This window comes from Aythya marila (assembly GCF_965140915.1).
Source record: "Aythya marila genome assembly, chromosome: Z".
Taxonomy (NCBI): domain Eukaryota; kingdom Metazoa; phylum Chordata; class Aves; order Anseriformes; family Anatidae; genus Aythya; species Aythya marila.
Window position 1 is genome coordinate 74556094 of NC_139080.1, and position 23442 is coordinate 74579535.

Below are 23442 nucleotides of genomic sequence, written 5' to 3' on the forward strand. Positions count from 1 at the left end.
CATCTATGGATCATGGTTGTATGGCTGTGTTTGAGTGCTGTGCGACTTACGTTGAATGTGATTTTCATCACATGCAGAGGGCTTCTTCATGTAACTTGTAAGAGCTGATAGCTCTGCTCAGACAATAGACACAGGCAGGTTTGTGACTAGAAGCTGAGGAATGCCTTCAAGGAACATTTCAATGGGAGCTGTGATGGCTGTATTCCTGCGCTAGGAGTAGTAACGAATACACTGGGGGAATCAAGATTACACCTAAGCATACAATGAGGAAAAGGTATTGCCAGCCACCAGTGCAAGAAAGGACTGAGATGTTACAATGTTTGTGTTGGGAAGTTTTATCGGTTTTATTTTGCTCCTTATGGACTATCACAAGGTAACTGTTAATTTTCCTTGTGCCTCTGGTCATCTTTACCATTTTCTGATTAAAAATGAAGTAGGTAAGTATTCAGGAATTGGTAGGGTTTTGATTGCAAGATGAGCGGAGGAATTTAGCAGAGTCACTGGCACATTGGATCAGAATCTTGCTTTATGTAAGTGATAGAGTTTACTAGTGAGTTCACTTAACTCCGAACAAAGATAAGCTATTACATTCTGCTTATTTTCAGAGCTAATTCTATTTTTTTATAAAGTCAAATTTTCGTTTTAAGTTTCTTCTGGAATTCCAGTCCATTTTGTTCACCTTAGCTGAATGTCCTAGTAACCTACTGAACAAAATAAACTCAGCATTTCTGCTTCTACCAATAGCCTGTGTCATTAAATACTGTTCTGAGCTATTCCTGAAGACAGAGGGACTATCATTTTAGAGTTAATGTTATCCTTTGTATACAAAAGGAACTTCTGATGGGGTAAGCTTACCTTTTGAGTGCCATTAGAAATGGTAAAAGTATGACTTATGTTTATGGATATTTGACAACTGCAGAAGAAAAGTTTCATTTTATTACAATCAACAGGTTTTTTTAAATTAAGTTTTTAAAGGTGATTGGTATTAGATACACTGAAATAAAACTATGATTGCAGCCATTTGTGTTCTGTGTGAAGATAAAAGGTGCGTATGTGTATTTTGTGGAGAATTTGACCAGAGTAGTTCAAGCTTGTTCTTTTAAATATGTCTGATCAATTCAACTATTGTATTCTTCCTCAAGACAGACAGAAACAAAAGGCAACATGTGTTCTTTAAATAAAAAAGACATTCTGAAATCTTCTTTTCTGAAAAGGATTCCAAACCATTTTTTTAACATTTCCCAGCTGAGGATAGCTGTGGATTTGTAAAGGACAAGGAATCTTAAGAATGCCTCTTAACTTTTCTGCAGTGTATAATGAGCAGGAGGACTTCTGGCAAGTTTACATTGACAGAACTTACTTTTGATTGGTTAAACATGCAGATACCATACTAGCCCATGTTTACTTAATGAAGTAAAATATTTTTAAATGATTTTTCATTAAAGTGGGAAATTGTTCTTCTTCTGTAGTATATCTGTTTCTTTTGCTATATTAGTTATTTTCTGTCATCATTTTCTGTATGGCCTTGTGCTTTTGCGTTATGCCACTTTATTGATGTTTATGGTTTTAAATGTGAAGCACCAAAATAGCTATGTACAAATCATAACAGGACTTTAATTTCCTCATTACCTGAAAAAAAACACCCTAGAAAGCTTCCATAAAATAAAATAGGAGCCACGTGCTTTGTGCTGGAGAGCAGAAATTGGCTTCAGTGACCACCTCCTGTTCTTTGCAATATTGTTGATGATGTGCCACAGAAAGAAGAACAGAGTGACTGTTCTCTGCTTTAGAAAACAAACCAAACAAAAACCTCTTGGCCCATATTATGAGCCTTATGCAGCCAGGGACATCTGTGACAATTATCAGAAAAGGAGAAAGAGGAAGAACAGAGACCGTATCATAATCAATCACAATTATTGTATAGTACATAAACACCTTTTCTTCAATGCCCTCACTTCTTTTTTTCCTTCCTTTCTTTGCTTACAAATGTTACGTTTCAAACTAAATGCAACCAAACAAAAATACAGATGTCAGCAAAAACATATGTGACCTTCATGGTCTTCCATTCCATCAATAAAAAGATGAGCTATTAAAGGTAACTGCTTGGTCCATGGAAAGCTAAAATGTCCAGATGTATCTTCTGTCCATTTGTATCTTCTCTGTCTTAGGAAGCTAGGTAATATGTCTTTTACACAGCCTTTTTCCACATTTTTCAGTGATACTCTCCAGAGAACGAGGTTCTTTTCTGGCAAGTGGTCTGATGGATCTAATGACCTTATAGATTCATGATGGGGAAACTAAAGGATGACAACCACAGGTATCAGGGAGGGCAGGGAACTGCCAGTCATTTCCTTTATTGAACACATGGACCACATAGTTTATAGCACAATGTGTTCATGAAGATGACTTACAGTTGGCAGGGCAGAATTAGTAAATGCAGTACTTACATGGTATGCTAGTTATTCCTTATTTTCTTTAATTTTGGTCCACTACATGTCTATAATTACTGAAATGTAGAATTTCGTCATATATATAAATATTCAGTAGCTTACCTGGCCTCTGCAGTTTTTATGAGTATATAGTATTGTTGGTTATCATCTGAATAGCCACCAGGCCAGCAGTTTTGCTTACAAAACAGGACATCAGTTAGATCTGTAAAAAACTTTTCCAGGGAAATGTGAAATCGTGTGAACTGTGACCTTTTTCTTCTCTCTCTCTCTCTTTTTTTTTTTCCAAATTTTAACTCAGAACACATTCACTTAAAAGACTGAGAAGAATTTCAAAAAAATGCAGGAGGTCCAGCAAGGCAGGGGGTCTACATTTTGCATTTTATGATTTCTTGGATTTTGGACCCTATTTTCATGTGAGCTTTTTTTTTTTTTTTTTTTTTTTTTTTTCATGAGATTTCCAGAATGTTCCTTTTGAGAATGCAAAGCAAAACCTGATGTTCATGAGTTGGACAGCTCTCCAGTTAGGAAAAAAAATAAAAAAGAAAGAAAGAAAGAAAAGAACACAAGTTGTGCATAATATATTACTAGCGGTTGTTTTTTTTAGTGAGATAGGAAGAACTGTAATTCCAGTAGTGATTGGAATGGTCCATTCAAAGAAAGCAAAACATCTGTTCTGCCATTATGTGTTTTTCTTACCTCCCTTCTGTTAGGAGCTTCTCCCTGCCTGGAAGTCGCGTCACCCTTTCTCCTCTTTCATTTTGTTGAAGTGTTTCATTAGCTATCCTGCAGGTGTTCTGGCTTAATGAATCTTTGTAAGCCATCTTGCATTTGTCGTACTCTGTGTGGAAATTCTCTTTAGAAGTTGACAGAGCTGCAGATTTTCTGCATCTTAGAACTTAGTTTCTTGCTCTCTCACACAGCAGTGCCATTTCATTCTGTCATCCATTGAACCTGTGTCTTAAAACAGATAGGATGTTGTTCTGGTTCCTTTACTCTCCTTTGTTTTTAAATTCTGAATCAGAAAAATACTCTTCTAGCATAGCTTACACTGAAAGTTTCTGCTGAGGCCCAATGAAAACTGACAAATTGAAGGAGTATCTCATCAAGGGAAATGTCATATGGCTGCTGTTGTGCTTCCTTGTGCCATATAAACCTGTAAATCTGCATAAGTAAAAAGAAGCAAACATTTTAAACTAGATGAGCTGAAGGAACTGAGATTACAGCTGGGTAAAGAAGTTGAGATATACATGCTTAATAAAGCATTCATTAATGTTTACAAAACCTGGACAGTTTGGAGAGACTTGGAGTTAGACTCATCTACTGTAGAGACAGAACAGCTGGTCTGGAGAATCCTTTCTCCAAGTGTAACGGCTGTCAGGGATATGCTCCTGTAATTATTACCTTACAATCACAATCCCCTTTCTGTCACCTATGGGGGATGGGATACCTTCGTGTATGTTACTCTGTAACTTGTAATTTATTCTTTAAAAAATACTTCTCCCAGGTGGAGCCTTTTGTTGCAGCCTCTTTTGCCTTGGATAATACGCAGAGTTTCCGCTGTGAGTATATTGTGTTAAAATCACTGGCTGTCATGAAAGGAGAAAACAAGAAAGCAGGGATCTAAAACAAGGGAAAGTTGCAAAATACCAATGACTAAGCGACAGTGAATTGATGTTTAATTAATACTGGCAAAACTATTCCTCGCTGGCATTCTGTATATTTTTTCTTTTTGTTATGAACCTTTTTTGGCTCTTTATGGGTAACAATTTGAGCATAACAACACGATGGATAAATACAGAAGAAAAGTAAATGAGCTTGTTTTTCTATTGAAGGTATCATAACATCGTGATGGGTAACTACAAGAGAAATGTAAATGGATCTGTTCTTCACATCTGCTGAAAGACAAGTGGAAGAGAAGGGTGGATTTAGGAAACAACAAGTACTATAGGCAATGATATGAAAGTTTAAGAAGTTAATTTTCTTTAAAAAATATTTAAGACCAGAATATAATGTAAAAACATTCATCGTTATTATTTACATAAAGACTAAAAGAAATGGCTTTTATAGATAATTTATTTGGAAGATAAATCTGGAAGCATGCAGTCATGCTCTTTAGAATTTTTAACATTAACATCTTCTTTCTCAATTTTTTTGCCCCTGAAGTCCAGTATTTCCTGCTTTGCTTTTGGAAATTCAAATGCAGATTCTCCTGCTTGGTATGGTACAAAGCAAAGCAAAGGCTGAGGATGAAAGGATTGAAATCTTCTAAGATTTCTCAGAATGGAGCACACAATGGAGATACAGTACTTTGGTTAGGTAATTTAAAAGCATTACAGCAGTAAATTCTTGTCAGGAGGGGCTTCTTTTGTAGGAGTGACTCCAACAAAGATGAATAGTGTCTTGCATGATGGTAGAGTAGGTTTGCATTTTACGTGGATTCCAGCACCAAACTAGTTTATTTCTGACCTGTACAACGTGCTTCATGAATGTAGGGCAGTGGAAGCTTCTTTTATTGAATTCAGTCCTTCTGCAGAGATACAGTAAAGGTTCATAAAACACAGTAGGTATGAAGTGATAACAGGTTTTGTCAATTATAAAGTCAATTATTATTGTCAATTATTTAATTCTTATAGTAGTAAAAAACCTTTGATCTGCTTTCCCCATGTCTTTGAAGGCAAACAGTAGCAAAAATTTGGAATTTTAACCCAGATTCAGTCCACCAGAAAAACTCTTTAACACTTAAGTTAGACAGTGAGCTTTCCAACCCACTGTAGAAATGGGAAAATTTTAACATCTAACCAATGACTGTGTAAAAAGGGCGCTTTCCTCGATCAATTTGATACAAGGTTTTTGAGTGAAACAAGTAACCTGTGCAGCTACGGGTGCATTTTATCCATGTTCAGTTTTAATAAACTTATTGAAATTAATTAGGATTATTTCCAGTAATGTTAATGAGTTTGGGACTGAGTCCTTAGAAGTGGGTGACTTATTTTTTTCTTCATCCCTAGGTCTTAGGTACCGACTTATATAAATCTTGTTTTGCAAAAGTAAAAATTTTAAGTAACACGATAGCTAGTGTGGATAATGGTGATTAATTGGTACATAATTTTTCTAATTCTGCACCACGTAGCTTGTTTCCTTTGCACTTCCAACTGAACAGTAGGAAAGAAACACAACCCTAAAACTAAGCAAAACCCACCAACTTTAAAGTGTTCTTTGTTTCTGAGGGAGTTCTTTAAATGTGAAGTTTTAGGGTAAAGGTGAAACCCCCAATTGAATTTTGGCTTGTACAGATCAGAAAAACAGAGGTAATTTCTAAGTCTTCATACAACATTAAAAATGTATCAACCTTTCCAACTAGTTGTCATCTGAGGCATTAGAAAAAAAAGTTTCAAATTCAAAACAGACTCTTTTGTATTGAGTATGGAGATATTTCTGAAATACATGTGGCAGAAAATTGGGAAGCAATGCACAATTTTCCCTTATTTTTCTTACCTTGGAAGTGGCTTGTCCTGGTCACCTCAGAATGTCATGCAAATAAAATCTCTGGCCAAAGTTTTACATGCAATTAGAGGAGAAAAAGCTGCCATATGTAGGGCTTGGGAAGAGCAGAAGCCATGCTCTGAATAGACACGATATAGAAATAGACTCCAGCTTTCTGTGCTGCCCCAGCTTAGGCTGCTTCTGGAGTGCCTGAGCTGTCCTCTCATCACAGTATAACCAATACAGGTGGCTGTCACAATGAAGGCTCCAAAGTGTAAATACTGCACAGGTAGCTTTATCCTTTAGTTAAAAGACTGTAAAAGCTTTAGTGTTAAGCCTAGGCATGGCCATGAGTCCCTAGACAGTATAAAAAGCAGGCTGTCTTACCTCCACTCTGATTTTACACTGTTCACTGTTGGAGATTTTATGGTGGGAAAAAATCCTAGGTTAAATGGGCTCCGAAGCATCAACTTTTAAGTACTTGGAACATTACCAGGACTTAATTGTGCTACAAGTTACTCATGAGATCTAGCCTTAGTTTTTGTACCTGTGAGGTTGTGACAAGGTGTCAGGATTCCTAGCATCTTTAAGTTGCTCTGGAAAAGCCTTACCAAAACTGATTCACTTAACCAGACTAGAACATAGAACTGTTACTGTGACAAAATCGGGCAGTCTCTGTGTCTCCGGATCTGAAGTTGGTTGAATTGCATATGGTGTGTTTGTTACTTGGTCAAATGAATTTGACATTTAGCTCTCAGAATGAGTTTCCAATAGAACATGGAGTGTGGGAATATTTTCATTTTATTTTTAAATCCTTGTCTTGACTTGCACTGTGATTGATGTTCACCGTACCTAGGCCAGTGAATATTGAAAAGTATTCTGTAACAACAAGCACTATTCCTTGTAGCATTTTAACCAATATTTTCTACTTCTCTTGCAGTATTAAGCTCATATATTGTCTAAAACGTAGTTCAAATCATTGTGCAAGTATTCAGAAATGGTCTTCTGATAATTGCTCTGCAGTTACCCAGTTGCAGCTAACAGGAAAAAGAAAATATAAAAGCAAAGCTGCACAAAGCTCATCAAGTGATAACACACAGCTAAATAAATCATTTTTTTGCAGATTTTGACATAAACAAAGTCTTTCGGGGGATATTTACCCAAAAAGTGGTAGAGACATTCCTCCCACTGTCTTCTCTGCATCTGAGTACCACCATCATAAGAGAAGAAAGTTAGTGGAAAGAAGAGATGGGATGGCTTTTCTGTTGCCTCTCCTGTTCAGGCCTGCCCCAGTGGCTCTGTGTCTCTGTGGAAAGTTATCTGGCAGGTTCCTCAACTCATTTCACAACCACTTCCAGGGAAGAAATCCTCTGTCTATGTCTTCCACAGCTGTGCTTCTGCCTTCTTCCCATTGCGCACATTGTCTGTTCCTTCAGCCATGCTCTGGTTCCACTCCAACAAAGGCAGCTGGCAGCAAGAAGAGTGTGCTGCAAAAAACTCTAGGATAAAAAGCGGTAAAAACCCACTTAACTTGGAGCAGAATTAGGGCAAATAGGTTGCAGACACTTCATAGGCTTAATTGGTCTGTCAGAAAATCAGCAGCCAATAACGGATGGGAAGTTTGGTCTGCTGTCTTGTAAGCTGCTTTGTTTTCTTCCGTCACCCCAAAACCCGCTGCAGATGACCCAACCTTCCCACCCAGAAGCAGTGCTGACTGCATGCAGGAGTGTGACAGGGCCTCTGGGGAACGCGAAAGCAGCAACACAGACCAGTTTCATCAAACAGGAAACTGGTTTCTCCTGGTTTTGTTGGTGTTTTGATGAAAACAAAGATCAGGACTCTCCACAGAAGTGGGAACCTCTTCAGGCCAAAACCCTTGGGTTTAATTTGTTACCTCGCAAAACAAAGCCAGACCAGCAGCTCACACTTCCAGTGCAGATGTTTTAGTAGGGACCACATCTGAAGGTAGTTTGAACACTTGATTTTTTTTCCCCCAGTCTGAATTTTTTTAAATTAGGAAGCATTTTCCTCTCTTACTCACCTTCATAAGAATGAGAAGAATGAAGTTATTTTTTAGTGTATATGGGGTGTGAAGTTGAGCAAGATTATTTTTATAGAAGTTTAGTTAACTATGTAATCTGATTGTAGTTACGTGATTTATGTAGAGTCTGAAACTGACGAGTTTGAAGAAAAAAATCATCAAGCACTACATTACAGTTACTCATTAGTGTCAAGTGTATAAGACTGACAAAATCTCCATCTGTGTAGGTGTGTGCAGCTGCACTGATTCTGTGCAAAGCTTCACCCCTTGTAATAACGAAGATCTGTCTCCTTCTCCTGGCCATGAGGAAAATCTACCATTGTTTTTTTTGTGTGTTTTTTTTTTTTCCTTCTTTTTTCTTTTTTTTTTTTTTTTTTTCCATGACAGCAAAAGAAACATTATGAGGACAGCTAAAAAATAAGTGGATATTAGGCCCATGAAGTTCAAACAAAGGATGTTCCCTTGTAAATGCCATAGTAAACACCCATGCAAAGCTTCCATCTCCTTGTGGGTTACAGTTTGTTACTCAAACAAGAATACCAGAAGATAAAGTATGAGAACTTTCCTACACTGTGGCTGTTAATTCCACATGTTCTTTTTTTTCACAGCAATTATTGCTATTAGTTCCAGTCTGTGTGCTGGTTGAGTGCTTCACAGAACAGTGCACAGTGTAATGTTCCCAATCCTGAATTCAGGCTTCCCTTCAGCTACGTTTTTCCTGGTTTTATGGCAAAAGAGTGCTTATGACATTCTTACTGTGCTCTCCCAGAAAAACTCTTATCTGGAAATACGCACAGGTGGTATTAAAAACTATCTAGGGAGAGATAGGAAACATCAGCATTCAACTGGAACATGGAAACATCTACACCTTTGTGGACTGGGAACACCTTATGTCACATTAATTTAAAGACGTGTATTTATATTCTGAGTTTAATGTCTGCATAAAAACCCTTGGAGCTCTGTATGAAAGTGTTGGCCTCTTACTATGTTTTATCTTCCTGACCCTCATTTCATGCCGTGCCCATCTGCTGCCTGCAGAACATCCTGTGAAGCCTGCATAGGCCTGTGAACTTTGGTCTGCTGCAGTACTTTAACACCATAGAAGACAAGCCCAGAGCATGAGGTGCTTCAGAAATTGCTCTTTCAAGTAACTCAGCTCACAGGATTGGATTTTTTTAAGTACAAGGAGTGTGGTAGGCTGGATAGCCTTATTCTGTCTTGGTGTCAACACAGAACCTAAGGAAAATTTCCTATACCTCATGGATGTACATCAGAAGAGCTACGTATAGTTGAGCTGGTGTTCCTTTTGGTCTTCCGTTCTTATCACATGGAGTCACTGACTTTTACACCTCTGACAACATCCCTTTAATGAAACTGAAGTATATTAGGTAGCTGGGGGTTACTTCTATTCCTGTCTCTTCTAGTACATGTCAGGGATGCTCCTTTCCATACTTGTGCACTGTAATGGCAGTCCTAGCCATGGTGACCAAAGGGTTTGTGTAGAACCCCTTACTGTCTTCTTGTCCCCCTACTTCTCTTTACTACCTGTCCCTCAAGATGTAGGTGATGGATTACAGCAGTTACTTGTCTGTTTTTTTCCCCTGAGACTGAAATACAGGCAAGTATTAAAGGTAACACGTCCAAAATCTGTAATGTGATACTTCATTCACAAAACTGTCTGTAAGGTCTTAAAATTCACCTCCAGTGATGTTAGGAATTGATTTATTCTCATTACTTTTAGGGTCTCTTTAGGGAAGCTTCCCATGTTGAAATAGAAGGTGTAGTGCTTTATGCATCCCTAGGCCAGAGAAGAAGTTTGCTGTCTGTCACTTAGATCCCTCAGTCGTTCATGTGCAGCAGAAGTGCAAGACGTTAGTGCAGAACACTTGGCTTCAACTCATAAAAAACAACAGGATATTTTTAGATAGCATTGATTATTATGTGAACTTGTCTAATTAAAATCAAATGCTGTTTAGAAGTAGATCTTGCGGCTTACAGTCAGTGGTGTAATAATCATAAGTCGATTAGGTCCATTAAGCAGCAAAGTAATCATGCTTATGCCTTTTTTTTTTCTCTTTTTGCTTCAGATTGCAGTTAAGAATTCTTGTTCACCAATGTGCAGATAGCCTTGTTTGTGGCAAAAGTTATCAAAAAAGAGCATGCAATTAGTAAGGAAGGTATGACCAGAAGCATGGCAGACCTTTTTCCTCCCAGAATGTACATTGGACCTTGCTGTCCTTTAGAAAGGGAACCAGTGATTCTACTTCCTCAAGGTGGTAAAAACACTCTTGAAACAGTGAAGAGGCTGGAGAAGTAGGATACAGAGCACAGTTTCACTTTCAGGCACAGACAGACTGAGTACCAGGCAGTTCTTGAAAGAATCTCATTGTTGGCTGCTCCTCTTCTGGCAGCAGCCACAGGCTGTGTCAGGCTCTTTTAAACAACTGCACTTCAGCAAAGCCTCCAGATGTTACAGGTTGCTGCTTCAGCACGTGTTTGGTTAGCTCTGATGGCAAGAAGGGATCTTACAAACACATAAACTCACTATCCAGGGATTTCTGCTTTATGGGAGAACTCCTACATTGCAGAGGGTTACATTTTTCTGGAGGGGCTAAGGGACAGAGACCAGGCAAGTGCTGGTTAGGGAGGAAAAGCAAAGTTGGTGGTCAGAAGTGGCTTTGTGAAGGTTCTTGACAGAACAGAGCTTTGTTAAGATTGATTGCTGAGGCTGTGTATGTGGTTGTGCAACACACTGCAACAATATTTTTTTTTGCCATAGCTTTTGTGGTAGTAAAGTGTAGTTGGTTGGTGGGGCACGCGACCAAGTGCTTAAAACACAATTCTTCAGTTCAAATGCTTCAGCAAGGGTCAGATCCATCCTTAAGGAAGAACTTCCTTCCTATCTCATATAGAAATAAGAGTGGAGAGGGACAAGGAAAAATAGGCAAAATGGGATGAAAAGACTTCTTTTTTCTCTGAATATCTTCTGAGGAAGCAGCAGTTAATACAAAGTTATGTAGTTGTTCTCTTAGCACTGTCATGTTCCATAAACAAGACTCTGTTTTGATCTACATAGTTCAGATCATTTTGAAAGAATTCAGGGGGTCCATAAGAGTTTTGCACGAAAATTGGTCAATGGAATTTATAGTATTTTTCACAGTAAATCACGGGTACCGGTAATAATTCCAGGAATTAAGTAGAAACTCTAACATTAGGGGTACGGCACTTTGCTGAACTCTACACAGGGATAGCTGGGTTTGTTTCACAATATGTGGAAAAAAAAATTGGCAAAAACATCACTTTTTATTGTCTGATTATTGGCCTGAGCCATTGCATGTGCTTCAGTTCTCTTGAGTTAACCAAAAGCTGTCTGACTCTCACCCTGGGCTGCTAAGTAAATAAACATGGAAATAGTGACATATGTTCTCCATCTGCACAGTCACGTGCTGTATCTTCTCTGCTCAGAAATGTTACTTAATAGGAGTATAATCGCTTTTGTTGAAAAGTGTATTTAAATGATAAAAATAAGGGATGTAGAAAACAAGCCAAATTTGGCACCTAATGTAGTAGTGACACTTTATTGAAGGTCTGGGCAGAAATGGCTTCACTTTCCTGTTTATAATTTTTACTTGCTACATTCCCCATCTGTGATTCAGCAGCTGGAGCTACTCTGATCTTCAGACAAAGGAGACAGAAATAGGTGTCTTTTTTTTTTTTTTCCTTGATGATCACATGCAGCAACAACTGCTGGGAGTGGTGTTGGAGACAACAGCAACAGGGGAGCATTTCACACTGGATGAGTAAAACAACCCAGGACTACACAGGATTCTGTTAATATATTTTACTGTGAAGCAAATTTGTGATTTCTGCCTGTATGAGGAGAAAAGCTGAGGACTTGGTGTCTCTGGCTCCTCTTGGGTTCCTTATGCAGCTTGCAGCTCTCAGGAAAGCCAGTTGGCTTGTTCAGTTTGAGCAGTCATATTTTAATCATCCTCTTAAGTCTGAAGAATAACTGAACACAAAACTGTCAGGAGGTGAACACAGTGGAAATGGATCTTTAACCACGAGGGGTGTTCTTCACTACAGAAAGACACCGGCTCTGGGAAGCCCGGGGTGCATGTTTTGTCAGCGTCTAAATCCCAAGCCCTTATTTTAGTTAAAATTACCTTTCAGAAATCCCGGGAGAAGGTGATCTGTTGGTTTAGCCCTGTAACGTGTAACATGAGACTCTTGCTCTCTGCTTCTGGAAGAAAGTGTAGGCTGTGCTGAGCAAGTGCTGGCTGAGCTGCGATGATTTCAGCATGTCCCACGAGCCGCAGGCACTGGAGTGGATGCTTGGTTCAGCTTCTTCTGGGTATAGCACATCAGGAGTTGTTAAGGAAACATTTTTTTTTCCACAGCCCCAGGTCAGGCTTCTCCGTTTCCAAGTGCTCCCTCTTCCCAGTTGTGCATAAAGGAAGACTATTTCGTGCTTTCCAGCGTGTTTCTCATGCAGAAGTTAACGGAGCAGAATGTAACGCATCCCAGGCAGAGCTTTTTCACTGCTCTGATATTTCCACTATCACTCGGGGTTTGGTCTAAGCCTAATTTTGGTCCTTTGGGCACCTAATACCTGTTTATTAATCCTTATTAGGGAAGTGATAGATTGATAAATGTATTGGTACAATGACAAGGAAAGGTAACAAAAATATAGAGTGACTTTTCTCCCTGCATCTGATTTTAATCCCCATCTGCAAGTGTATCTTGATCATCCCTTTTTGCCTTCTGGCCCAAAACCCTTTCTGTCAAAAAAGTGAAGAGAGGATTTATTTTATATATTGTCTAATGGGTAGACCAAGCCTAGGAAGAACTGGGCTTCCAGTGCCTTCAAACCAGACATTTATTACATCTCTGAAACAGTTATTTGCTCACCTGTTTGTAGCAGAAATTAAATAAAATGTGGGGTTCTTTGTTTGTTTGTTTGTTTGTGTGTGTGTTTTTATTGGTGGTGGTGATTTTTTTGTTGTTGTTGCTTGTTTGTTTTTTTCTTCTTCTTCCTTTAACAGAACCTGCTTTACTTCAGCTGGTTTGTACTTCTTTACAGCTTGGAAAAGCAAAGGTACAACTTCATAGCACATGCGTCAAAATGGCAAATAAGTGCACCCAGGACAGGAGGATAATGTTCCTTTTCAATGTTTATTAATTTAAATAGTAGGAAGCTATCCAGAGACCAGGGCACTTAGAACAGGCACTTACAGTAGCCTGTGCTCTCACATCAGCAGTGATAAAGTTTTACTGAGGAATGTGTGTCTGTGATTATGTGAAGACCATGTCCAGAGAGGCCTCTGTTCTGAGTGAATCATTTTCAGACCTGCTATTATCTCCCTTTTTAAGTTTGATTGTGTGCAGAGTTTTGGACACAAAATTATCACTTGCACAGAAATGATTTCATAAATAATTCACATGGTAAACTTTACACAATCAACTGATTCAGTTTGCCAGCAACTTTTTAGTACTTCTGGGGTTTGTTGTTCGCTTTTATCATGATACGTGTTAGAAATGTGCAGGGCATGAGGACATAGATCAGTGTCCACGTTCTGTAAGTCAGAAGCTGGCATGGTCTGATACCCATACCTCATAGGTACATTCATACTTGGCTTTGTGTGTGCTCTCCAAATGCATCACCAAGACTACTTCTTTGATGTCTATACAAATGGCAAACTTGTGACAACTGTCTAAAATGCCACTCAGATCTCGACCAAAAGAGCTTTATTTTAGCACATGAATGCCATTTCTGTTTGTAGTTAACCAGCAAAGTTCCTAAGCTTCACCATTAACTTTACCTTACCTCTGTAAGCTTAGGCTCACAGTTCTGCTTCTGTAGATTGTTTTGGTTTGGCCCTTCACTAAATGCAGGCTGTCTTCTACCACAGCTAAAGCAGAGCTGCCTCAGTACAGGTTATGTCACATGCTGATTAGTGACTGTTAATGCACCCTGCATTGCTGAACGGGTTTGTAGAAACCACAGCAGTGTGTCTATGCACTAGTGTTCTAGTGTTTCCCAAAAAGATTAAATGGACTTTTCTGTTGTGAAAGTGTGTGAAATGGAATTTCTTGCAAAATTACATAGATTGCACAAGTTGTCTCATATATCTGGAGAACTTGTAGCTTGAATGAAGCACAAGTAGGCTTCTTTTTGAAGATAAGTTGCAAGGCAGAATCAAGATTTTCTTTTGTATTCCTGGCTAAGCCACATGCTTTGAGACAACTAAGTTACTGTTACTGTATATATGGCAGTCTTTATTTTTAACTTTGGAGGGAATCAGTTTTATTTTTATGATCGTAAAATGTTTTAAAACACTTTTAATAGCTGTGTCCTTGCAATGCACATGTATTCTTCAAATATGAATTTACTTTGCTTTTGACTTACGATAATTGTTCTGATCTAAAAATGTCTTTAAACTGGATGAGAATGGATTTTCTAGATGTTCTCGGTATTACTGCTATTACAGTAGGATATCTTGCAGTTAGAAACATTGCTTTGAGGTAATCCTATCTAAATACGCTCACCCTGAGCCTATGCAGGGATGCTCAGCACTGTTGTGGCCCAGGGCCAGACTTCCCTGTGGAAGTAGATCCTTGTAAGCATCATAACTTTTACAAGGTGCTATCGCTCTTGAGCTTTCATTCTTCAGTAGGGAGATTATTCCCCCATGCTCTGTATGGTCAGGGTGCTGAGATGGGATGCTAGCCCAAGGGACTGCATTTTCTTTCAGGCGCCTTTCCAGTTCTCTTGCCCTATGGGAGAGGATCCAAGACTCTCATTTTTATTGTGAACAAGTTACTTCTGATGAAACTTTGTTAGGGCTGTTTGAAGTGCTTGAAGATCTAGAGCTAGATCATCACAAAGTTTCATTCCAGATGCTGCAGCCTACTTGGTAGTGCAGTATTGCATTTCTGATGTCTCTTAAACTCAGTTAAAAGGTTTGGGTGAACTTGTCTGCTCCCTGTGTATGATGTGTAAAAGTAGCTGAACTTTGGACTTGATTCAGCCTGCTTCCCTCAATGAGAGGAAATTTGTAAATCTTATAAAGAGATGGAGCAAAATACATCAAATGAGAACAGAGAAGACATCTAGCTTGTTAAATTGCTAATCACATTGCTATGAGAAGAGATGTGTAAGGAATACTGACAAAGAGCAGATGGATGAGCAGGTTCAGAGCTGTCTGAAATTAATGCAGAGCACATGCTGAGGATAACAGGAGGTATTAGAGCTGGAGAACACACTGAGACTTAGTAGAAATCCTTTTCTGATCCCTACACTTAAAGGTAAGCACAAGGTTTTCTTTTGCAGTCTTTGTACAAGTCATACATGTCAAATGTTTAACTAAAGCCACTTCCTTGCATATTTCTTGTAATACTAGCATGCTACTGGCTCTTTTTTTTTTTTTTTTTCCTTTTTTTGACATCATACGTGTTGCAAAATGCAGAAGAGTGGATTACAATATCTGCCAAAGGTTTCAATTTTTTATGACTCATTAGCTTTCCAAATGCACTTCGTGGGCACAAAGTGCCTGATCTGACATACCTTTCTTACGGAAGATATTAAAAAAGAAAAAAGGAAAAAACAAACAAACAAACAAAAGCTGCAACTTCTAGGACCAGTCTCCAAGACAGGGATGCAGGGTATGGTAAGTCTTTGAGAAGCAAGCTTAAAGATCGTAGTATACAGGTTCAGAGAGGTACATTTCAATGTCCAGAGAAGTCTGTTTTTATAGTAGCCCAACTAAACATTTTTGAATACAAGGAAAGAAATCCACAACCCTAGTTTATTGTTTGGTTTAGTAGAACGGACCTGAAAATGACAACATCTCTGGCTTTGGTGCCCTGAGTTTGCAGAATACTTTGGTTACAAGAGCAGGCAAGAAAGATTACTGCAAAACATATGGAAAAGGCAGGGGACTGGGGAGTTCTGTGCCGTCAAGGCTCCCATCATATGCCTCCCTTGTTATGCATGTTCTCCCTTTGCAGGAGCCACTCAAAAATGCAGCAGCAGCAGAATGGTTTTTGGAGGACGGATGGAGGGCCAGGTAGCACTACGTGTTGGTCCAGTGAGACATCCCACACCTGATCTGCTGCAGCAGCAGGTGGTGGGAAAGCATCAGGAATTCTGTTTGGTGTGGAACAGGGATCTCCATTCACTCCACGCAGGTTGAATTGCAGCCCTAGGCACCTCCTTCCTTCGTTGTCTGCCTTAAGCTGACGCCATGCGTTTCCTAGTAAAGCATATTTTATTTGGCAGGCCATTGTCAAGGGACATACAGCCCTTCGTTCCCATTGTTTCTTCTAATGGAGGTTGTGCCTGGGTCAGACAGTACTTAGTCGTGATGAGAGATGAAGATACCAGTGTTGAAAGATTCAGTACATGATGATACACTGTGAATTCTTTATACTTGCTTCTTCATGAAAGTTTTGACTTTTATTTAGTAAAATAACTAAGCTTTATAGTGAGGCCTTATCATGCTACCCAAGTTTAAAAAAGAAATGATGCCAAATATTGCTACCACAGTACTTATTTCATAAGTGAAAGTCAAGGTGACAACTTTTTTAATTTTCATGTTCATTTTGATATCACCAGGGCACAAGAATCTTAGATTAGGTAAAGCAGTGAGGGGTGGCCCACATGCTCAGGCTGAAGTTCTTCTCCTCCAAAGGCGTAAACATGAGTTAATTTGAGTTTTACGTTGTCCTGGTGTTGTGGACTGTAATTAAAAGTAATTCTAGGCACACAGTGGATTTTCCCTATAGCTTCCAAAAAACGAATAAAAATGCAAGATGTTGTGTGCCAGGTCAAAGGCCCACATAACCAAAAATCTCCTGTGTATGTTCAGTAACAAAAATGGAGGAAACAGGAAAAAAATCGTATAAACATCCAGCGATCACTGTTGAGAGATCCTGTGACATATGATTGCATTACTTTTATTAGACAGCAGCAGAACAAAATCAAAATAGATGTTCATGGTATACTCTGACTCTGGGGCTGATTCCGCACTTCATTACGCTTCATACTTATCCGTATAAACAGTGTCATAAAAGTAATTACAGTGGCATACAACCAATGGAACTGGAAAACTAGGTTTGCTTTCTTCACTTAGGAAGTTCGGGAATTAAGCTAAAGTCATTTTTGTGTTTGTGATTTGCATCGGAGTATCATTTCATTTAAGCTTTACATATGCAGGGAAAAATGAGAACTACAACTACAGTCAGTACAGTATATAGAAAATAGAGCAATAGTGTATACAAATAGAGCTCAGGTTGATGTGGGAGAGAGCAGGATATAGCCTGGCTGATTCCTGCCGTATCCTGCTGAAGATAAATCCTTAATCGGATCCTTCATTAGCATGAAGGGTGGAAAAAACAGCTCAAGCCAGAGATTACTTACTAAATGTAGTTAGTGGAAGAAATTATGCATTGAGAAAAATATGAAATCCCTCAAATTAATCTTTCAAATACCTGGAGTTTGACTCTCCTATCTCTTACACTGGGATAAATCAAGAATAATTCCATTTCAGTGACTTAGACATACTAGCATAATTGGAGAATAAATTGAGCTTGCCTGCTCTCCCAGGATTTTAAAAGATTTACATTTTTAAGGCAAAATTATTTGCACTTCAAATTTTTACTCATACATTCAGAGGAAGAATCATGACCCCATGTCACAGACTGTGACCCTTTAATATATGATCTCTACCTGCTTAAACCCTGGCTGGAGTCTTCTTGCCACTCTGTGGGTTCAATATCAGTTGGCTTAAGTTTGTCTCTGGTTTTAGTATTCACTGCTTAAAAAAAGCCAAACTAGATCTTCATGTTAAGTGATCAGTGAAGCTCTGAAATGTACCTCGTTCTATGTAGTCACTTTTACAGTGTTAAATTCCTGCTTGAAGATTAAAATATCAAACTAGTCATTATTGTATACAGGCAGAGCAGAGTTCCTACTGAATTTGAAAATCTGTCTTTTGATTTTTTGAGGATTTCCCAAACCTTCCACATCCATTGTTCAGCTTCACACAATGCCTTCACATATCTTTGTACTGTCCGTGCACCTCCATTGACTGAAATGTTTTTATGCCTGCCCTGTAGGTTTTTGTTTCTAGCAAGCCTATGTCATAGTTGCTTTCTACTGATTCTCTTCTACATGCAACTGAATATATTTTTTGATATATAAAGAGATAAAGTGTGTTGCATTGGTAGCCTAAGTCATTGTGCCGTATAATATTCCAAAACAGAACAGAACAGAACAGAACAGTACCGGATTTTCTTACTTTTTTTTTCAGTTAGTTGTATAACTCAGGAGAGCATAACTGAGGAGGATAATGCAGGAGGCATGCTACAGTAAGCATTTATTATTTTGTTCTCATTTCCTATGAGAAGATGAATGCGCTGACATTACCACAATAGAAAATGCATATAGTTGGCAAATGTCCACCATATTCTGAAAGCAGGTTGTTGTTGATGGCAACTTCAATGTGAGCCGTCTTTGTGTGCTTGGGAAGTGTAAGATGTGTGCCTGTTTGAGTTATCACACTAATCCCTGCTACTAGATAGCCTTTCATTCCTGTAACAAAAACGTAATCCTCTGCTGTTACTCGGTACTCATTGTTCTGGTCTGAAGAGGGAATTAGATTAAACAGAAGGCAATTTCTTGTTCCTCCCCTTGCTTCTGGACAAAGAACAACATGGTTCCCATGTAGGCAGTACTTAAATCTTTTGTTGAGAATATCGTGCATGTGCATGTGCACATTTGCACATTTCATGAGTGTCCTCTCCCTTTAATGGCTGATACAGTTAAAATTGTTTCCACATTTCTAAAATTCCTGCCTTTTTTGTCATTCTTGAAGGTGCCAGATCAGTGTTTGTTTACACTGGGGAACGTCCACACACTGTTTTGAACCTTTTTCCACCATCGTATTGTTGGCAAGGGAAAGCAACCTTTAATAAAAAATGTAATTGTTTTTACAGATTAGCACTGGAGAAAGGTGATCTTCAGGCAGTTTTTGTGGGTATAGAGGGTACGTTGGTGAGTGCAGACTGGTAACTAGAATTCTGTGACAATTTGGCACTACTCAACCCCAGAGAGGTGCATGTGCGATCGATCAGTCACAAATGGGACCACTTGTATTCTTCAGATGAGGTTCCCTGACAAGTTCTTTCTCTTGCTGATAAACGCATCATTGTATGCAAGGAGAAGATGCCTGCACCGAAGAGAGGAGAGTAGTAACTGTCCAAGAGGAATGTCTTTGAGGGGAAGAACAGGTGAACTGTATGAAGGGGATTTTTTTGCAAATGCCTTACTGAAAGTCCCAGAAGAAAATTTAAGAATTCCCAGCTCTAATTCTGCTTGGATACTTTTCCCTTTTTTCTCCTGAAAAGCTGTCACTTCTATTTATACCCTTTACTTTTGGGGCATTTTTGTACTTTTTTTAAAAGTGTATTTAAAATACATATCTGTAACATTGAAGCCAATTTATAATGCTCATGGTCACCCCTTAACTTGTAACCACTATGACTGCTTTCTTCAAAATAAAACTGCAAATTTTTCTGAAAGTGAAATAAAAATATTATCTCTGGAAGCCATGCAAAACACCATGCTTTTCTTGGAAAGAAGTGCTAACTGTTCATACAGGTTGTTCTTTACGACATCATTCAGAAAATTTGATTTATTATGGTTGAATCTCCCTTGATGGGTTGAGGAAAAGGAGGCTAGAGTTTCTGTTGGTTTTGGGGGGCTGATTTTTGTTGTTGTTGGTTTTGTTGTTTTTTTTCCTTTTCAGTTGCCAAGAAAGCAGAATGCTGTTTTCATTACTAAGACAAATGTCAGAGTATTTTAGCATATAGTTACATAGTTTACAAAACAAACATAGCTGGTCCAATATCTACCAAAATACAAGACTGATAATGCCATAATCTTTGAAATCTGGGAAATGTAGTTCAACAGGAGAAACTAACTTTAGAGACAGATTACATCTTACCACATAACGGAGAAGACACTTGAAGGCATTTATGGTCAGGCTCAGTCACCTGATGGCTGTGGAGCTGTCCATTGCCAGTTGTCTGTACCATGCAGAGGTTCCTCAGACGGTGAAAAGTGTCTGCACTTAGGGCAGGAAATGAGAGACTGACTTACCTGCAGTCTGCAAGTGAACGTATGCCCATTAGAAAAATTTATAGACAATGAAATTAATGAAGTGAGAGGTTCACTAGTAAGTAACCTCAAAATATTTGCTGAACTTTACATCGGGAGATATGTTTTTCAGCTCAAGTACCTTTGAGTTCTGTGTCAAATGGCAATCTAACCAGTCAGCACTTCACTTTATTAGCACCTGGTAAATAGTCACTCTCCTGTTCTCACATCAGTTTTGTAAAATAAATAAAGATAATTATTGTAATTTCCTGAATAATGGAATTCAGAACAAAGAGAGACTTATCCCACCCATCTGAAATTCTCATGTGAGAGGTCACTTTTCTGTATGCATTTTCCCTGTCTCTGAAGATATCTGTAAATCTCTTTAAGGCTTGTGCATTGGAGTAACACAGAGTTACAAATGTTAAATGGGATATAAATGTATAGAAAAGCATCTGGGAGCAGTTACTTTGATTAATTGGTTCATTGTTTGTGGTTCATACATTACTGAAAGCAGTGTGTAGATCATCTATAAATCATAATGTGTAAATCAAGGGCAGGCATATTTGTGAGCTTCTTTGGCTAGTTTGATGCTAAGAATTTGTGTGCATTAAATTTTGGTGTAGTTCTTCTGTAGGCTAGGATTTTGTCCGAGGTAACTTTGTACAGCTGTAAATCAGGAGTGTCTTCATGAGGTCAGTGCAGGTTTTATCGGTGGAAATCTGGTGTCTTCTGGGACTGTGCATCTGTTGAAGAGGATAATTCATGGACTTAACCTCAGTCCTCAATCAGACATTAAAGAGACCTTCAACAGGTTCAGTGGGCTTTAGTTCATCTCCGTACAACTCTACAGGCTTTAAGCTGAGAACATTCCTTCCCTAAGTGACTGGCTCTATGAGGAAGGATGGAGGAATGTAAAAAATGTAAAGCAACACATTGGAGAGGTAATACAAGCTGTGAAATGTGGTATCCTGAACTTCTTTTCTTCTTGTTTTATTTTGCTCAACAGCTTGTCCCCCAGGAACATACAAGCCTGAAGGTTCACCAGGTGGAATCAGTACTTGCATCTCCTGTCCCGACGAGAATCATACTTCTCCACCAGGAAGCACCTCCATTGAGGACTGTACATGCCGGGAGGGATATCGTGTCATAGGACAAACCTGTGAAGGTAAGTGTTTCTAGCCAGAAACTGAATGGTCCTGTAATCCATGATGCAGTTCTGGGACAGCTTCATTATTTGTCTTTGAAAGACAAGTCAAATTGCATGCAAGATTTTGTGTGTCTCTCCAAAACAGCAGAAGTACCAAGGTGCAACTAGAATTGGAAATGGAAAAAAAAAAATGTTTTCCTTCAGTAGCCTGCTACATTCCAGCTGGTGTGATAACTCTGTTGTGGTTGTTTAATTATTTAGTTGTTCACTGCCCTGAACTGAAGCCCCCTGAAAATGGTTACTTTGTCCAGAATGTCTGCAACAATTACTTTAATGCGGCCTGTGGGATCCGGTGCAAAGCAGGATTTGATCTCGTGGGAAGCAGCATCAGGCTTTGTCAGCCAAATGGCCAGTGGTCTGGATCAGAGGCTACTTGCAGAGGTATGGATGTGTGCTTGAAAAGTCATTTTCTTTTGGGATCGTTTGTTCTTAATAGTGATTTACTCTGATTGATCCCTGGTTAGGTGTGCAGGTCTGACACTCTTAGATGAAAGAGTCACCTCAGTCATTCTGTTTCCCTCCTTCCTAAAATGATAAGAGGATGTCTACAAAAGAGAACGTAGAGCATTATTTACTAGGTAGTTAGTCAAACATATAGCAAGACCTTGCCACACAAGTGTCTTACAATGGCCATCAGTCTTCTCACATAGCCAGGCATTGGCTTACAGTTCCTTCTTATGAAGAATTAAAGTAGGAAGGCCTTGAGTGTAGTCCTCTGAAGATTTTTGAGTGGAGTTTCACAGGGGAACGACTGACAGTATCCTAGGAGTTTGCTGTAAGGGAGCATCTGCTGGAAAAGTAATAAACAGAAAGATTGAAAGGGAGAAGACATGGGAAAGAACATCCTTAAAAGCATTCTTTATTTGTAGAGCTCTTACAAGTACGTAGGAAGACAGTTTGTTTTTTTTCATCACTTGCTTTTGCCTGAGGTTCTCGGTTGGTTAGAAGAAGGTGCATCCTCATGCTGTCCTGCCTGGTATTTCCCCCAAGGAGGGCCTGAAAAAGCAAGTAGCAGCCTTCATCTCCTCAACAACCACAGTTCATAGTTTAACATGTTTAACTCAAGTTGCATACACTTGATATTGGTCTGCACACCAGAACCTAGTAAATGAGAAGCAATCACCTCCTACAACTCTTGTCCTGGCCATGAATTTTGGGGAAGAAGTGGAGTAGGTTCTTGGAGGCTTTAGCACTTTATGCTACTACCAACACTGCAGCCCTTAAGGAAACAGCAACTGATGATTCTGAAAGTAAGGATCTGAGGTGCAGTTCCTTGGGACGTTCTTAGAGCAGTTCACTTCTACTTACATTGAAGGGCTGTTCTTCAGATAATCTGGGAAAACTGTCTTCTTATATAGCTTCCAGTAACAGAAGACAGAAAGGATAAGCTTAAAATAAAAAATAAGCTGCTGTCCTGTACCTCTAGGGTGCCTTAAGAAGGCAAAAACAAAGAGATCAAAACACGGGTTGAAGATTCATACCACTTTAGGTAGACTTGGGTACTGGGGAATAGCTCCTGCCTGTCAAAGCTTTTGTTGCACAGTAGTGTAGAAAAGCGGAGAAAGCTGCAGTCAATGACAAAGAAAGGATCCTTTATCTTCACTGTCTTTACTCAGCTGGAACTCTCTAGTACTTGGGAAAGCTTCTAGAGCAACTAAAAATATACACCTGCTGGGTGTAGGTGCATGATCTTCCTTTAGCTGGGGTTTTGTTTGGAAAAGTAAGGGAAAAAACTGCTTCGAGGTATTGTCTTGATGTTGAGTCAGTTTCATTTGAAACATTGAAAGGATATATTTTTGCCTTTCTCATGCCCCTCCATCATCCTGAAGACTTCCAATTAAAAAATATATATATTAAAAAATCCTACCTTTACATGTGCTGGATCTGCTACTCTCTATTCATTCAAACTATGGAAGGGAGCAAGATCAAAGACATGGTTTATAGCTGTCTTGTTAATCCCAGGGGAATTTTATCACATAAATTAGGACGGGACCTTAAAGGAAAATCCCTTCGCACTGCTTTGGATTTTGACATTAAACACTCCTCAATTGCTCTGCTAACTAAAATCTGCTGTGCTATTGGAAAGCAATTTATGCAG

At 39.0% G+C, this 23442-nt stretch overlaps 1 protein-coding gene across 2 annotated transcripts in view; it reads left to right on the forward strand.

Annotated features, from left to right (window-relative positions):
- Positions 1 to 23442, forward strand: part of SVEP1 (sushi, von Willebrand factor type A, EGF and pentraxin domain containing 1) — a 122651-nt gene that overhangs the window by 21601 nt on the left and 77608 nt on the right. For both annotated transcript variants that reach the window (XM_082782918.1, XM_082782919.1), the window contains exons 4-5: positions 21144 to 21302; positions 21546 to 21725. In XM_082782918.1, the coding sequence (XP_082639044.1) occupies positions 21144 to 21302; positions 21546 to 21725 (339 nt within the window). The remainder of the gene's footprint in view (positions 1 to 21143; positions 21303 to 21545; positions 21726 to 23442) is intronic.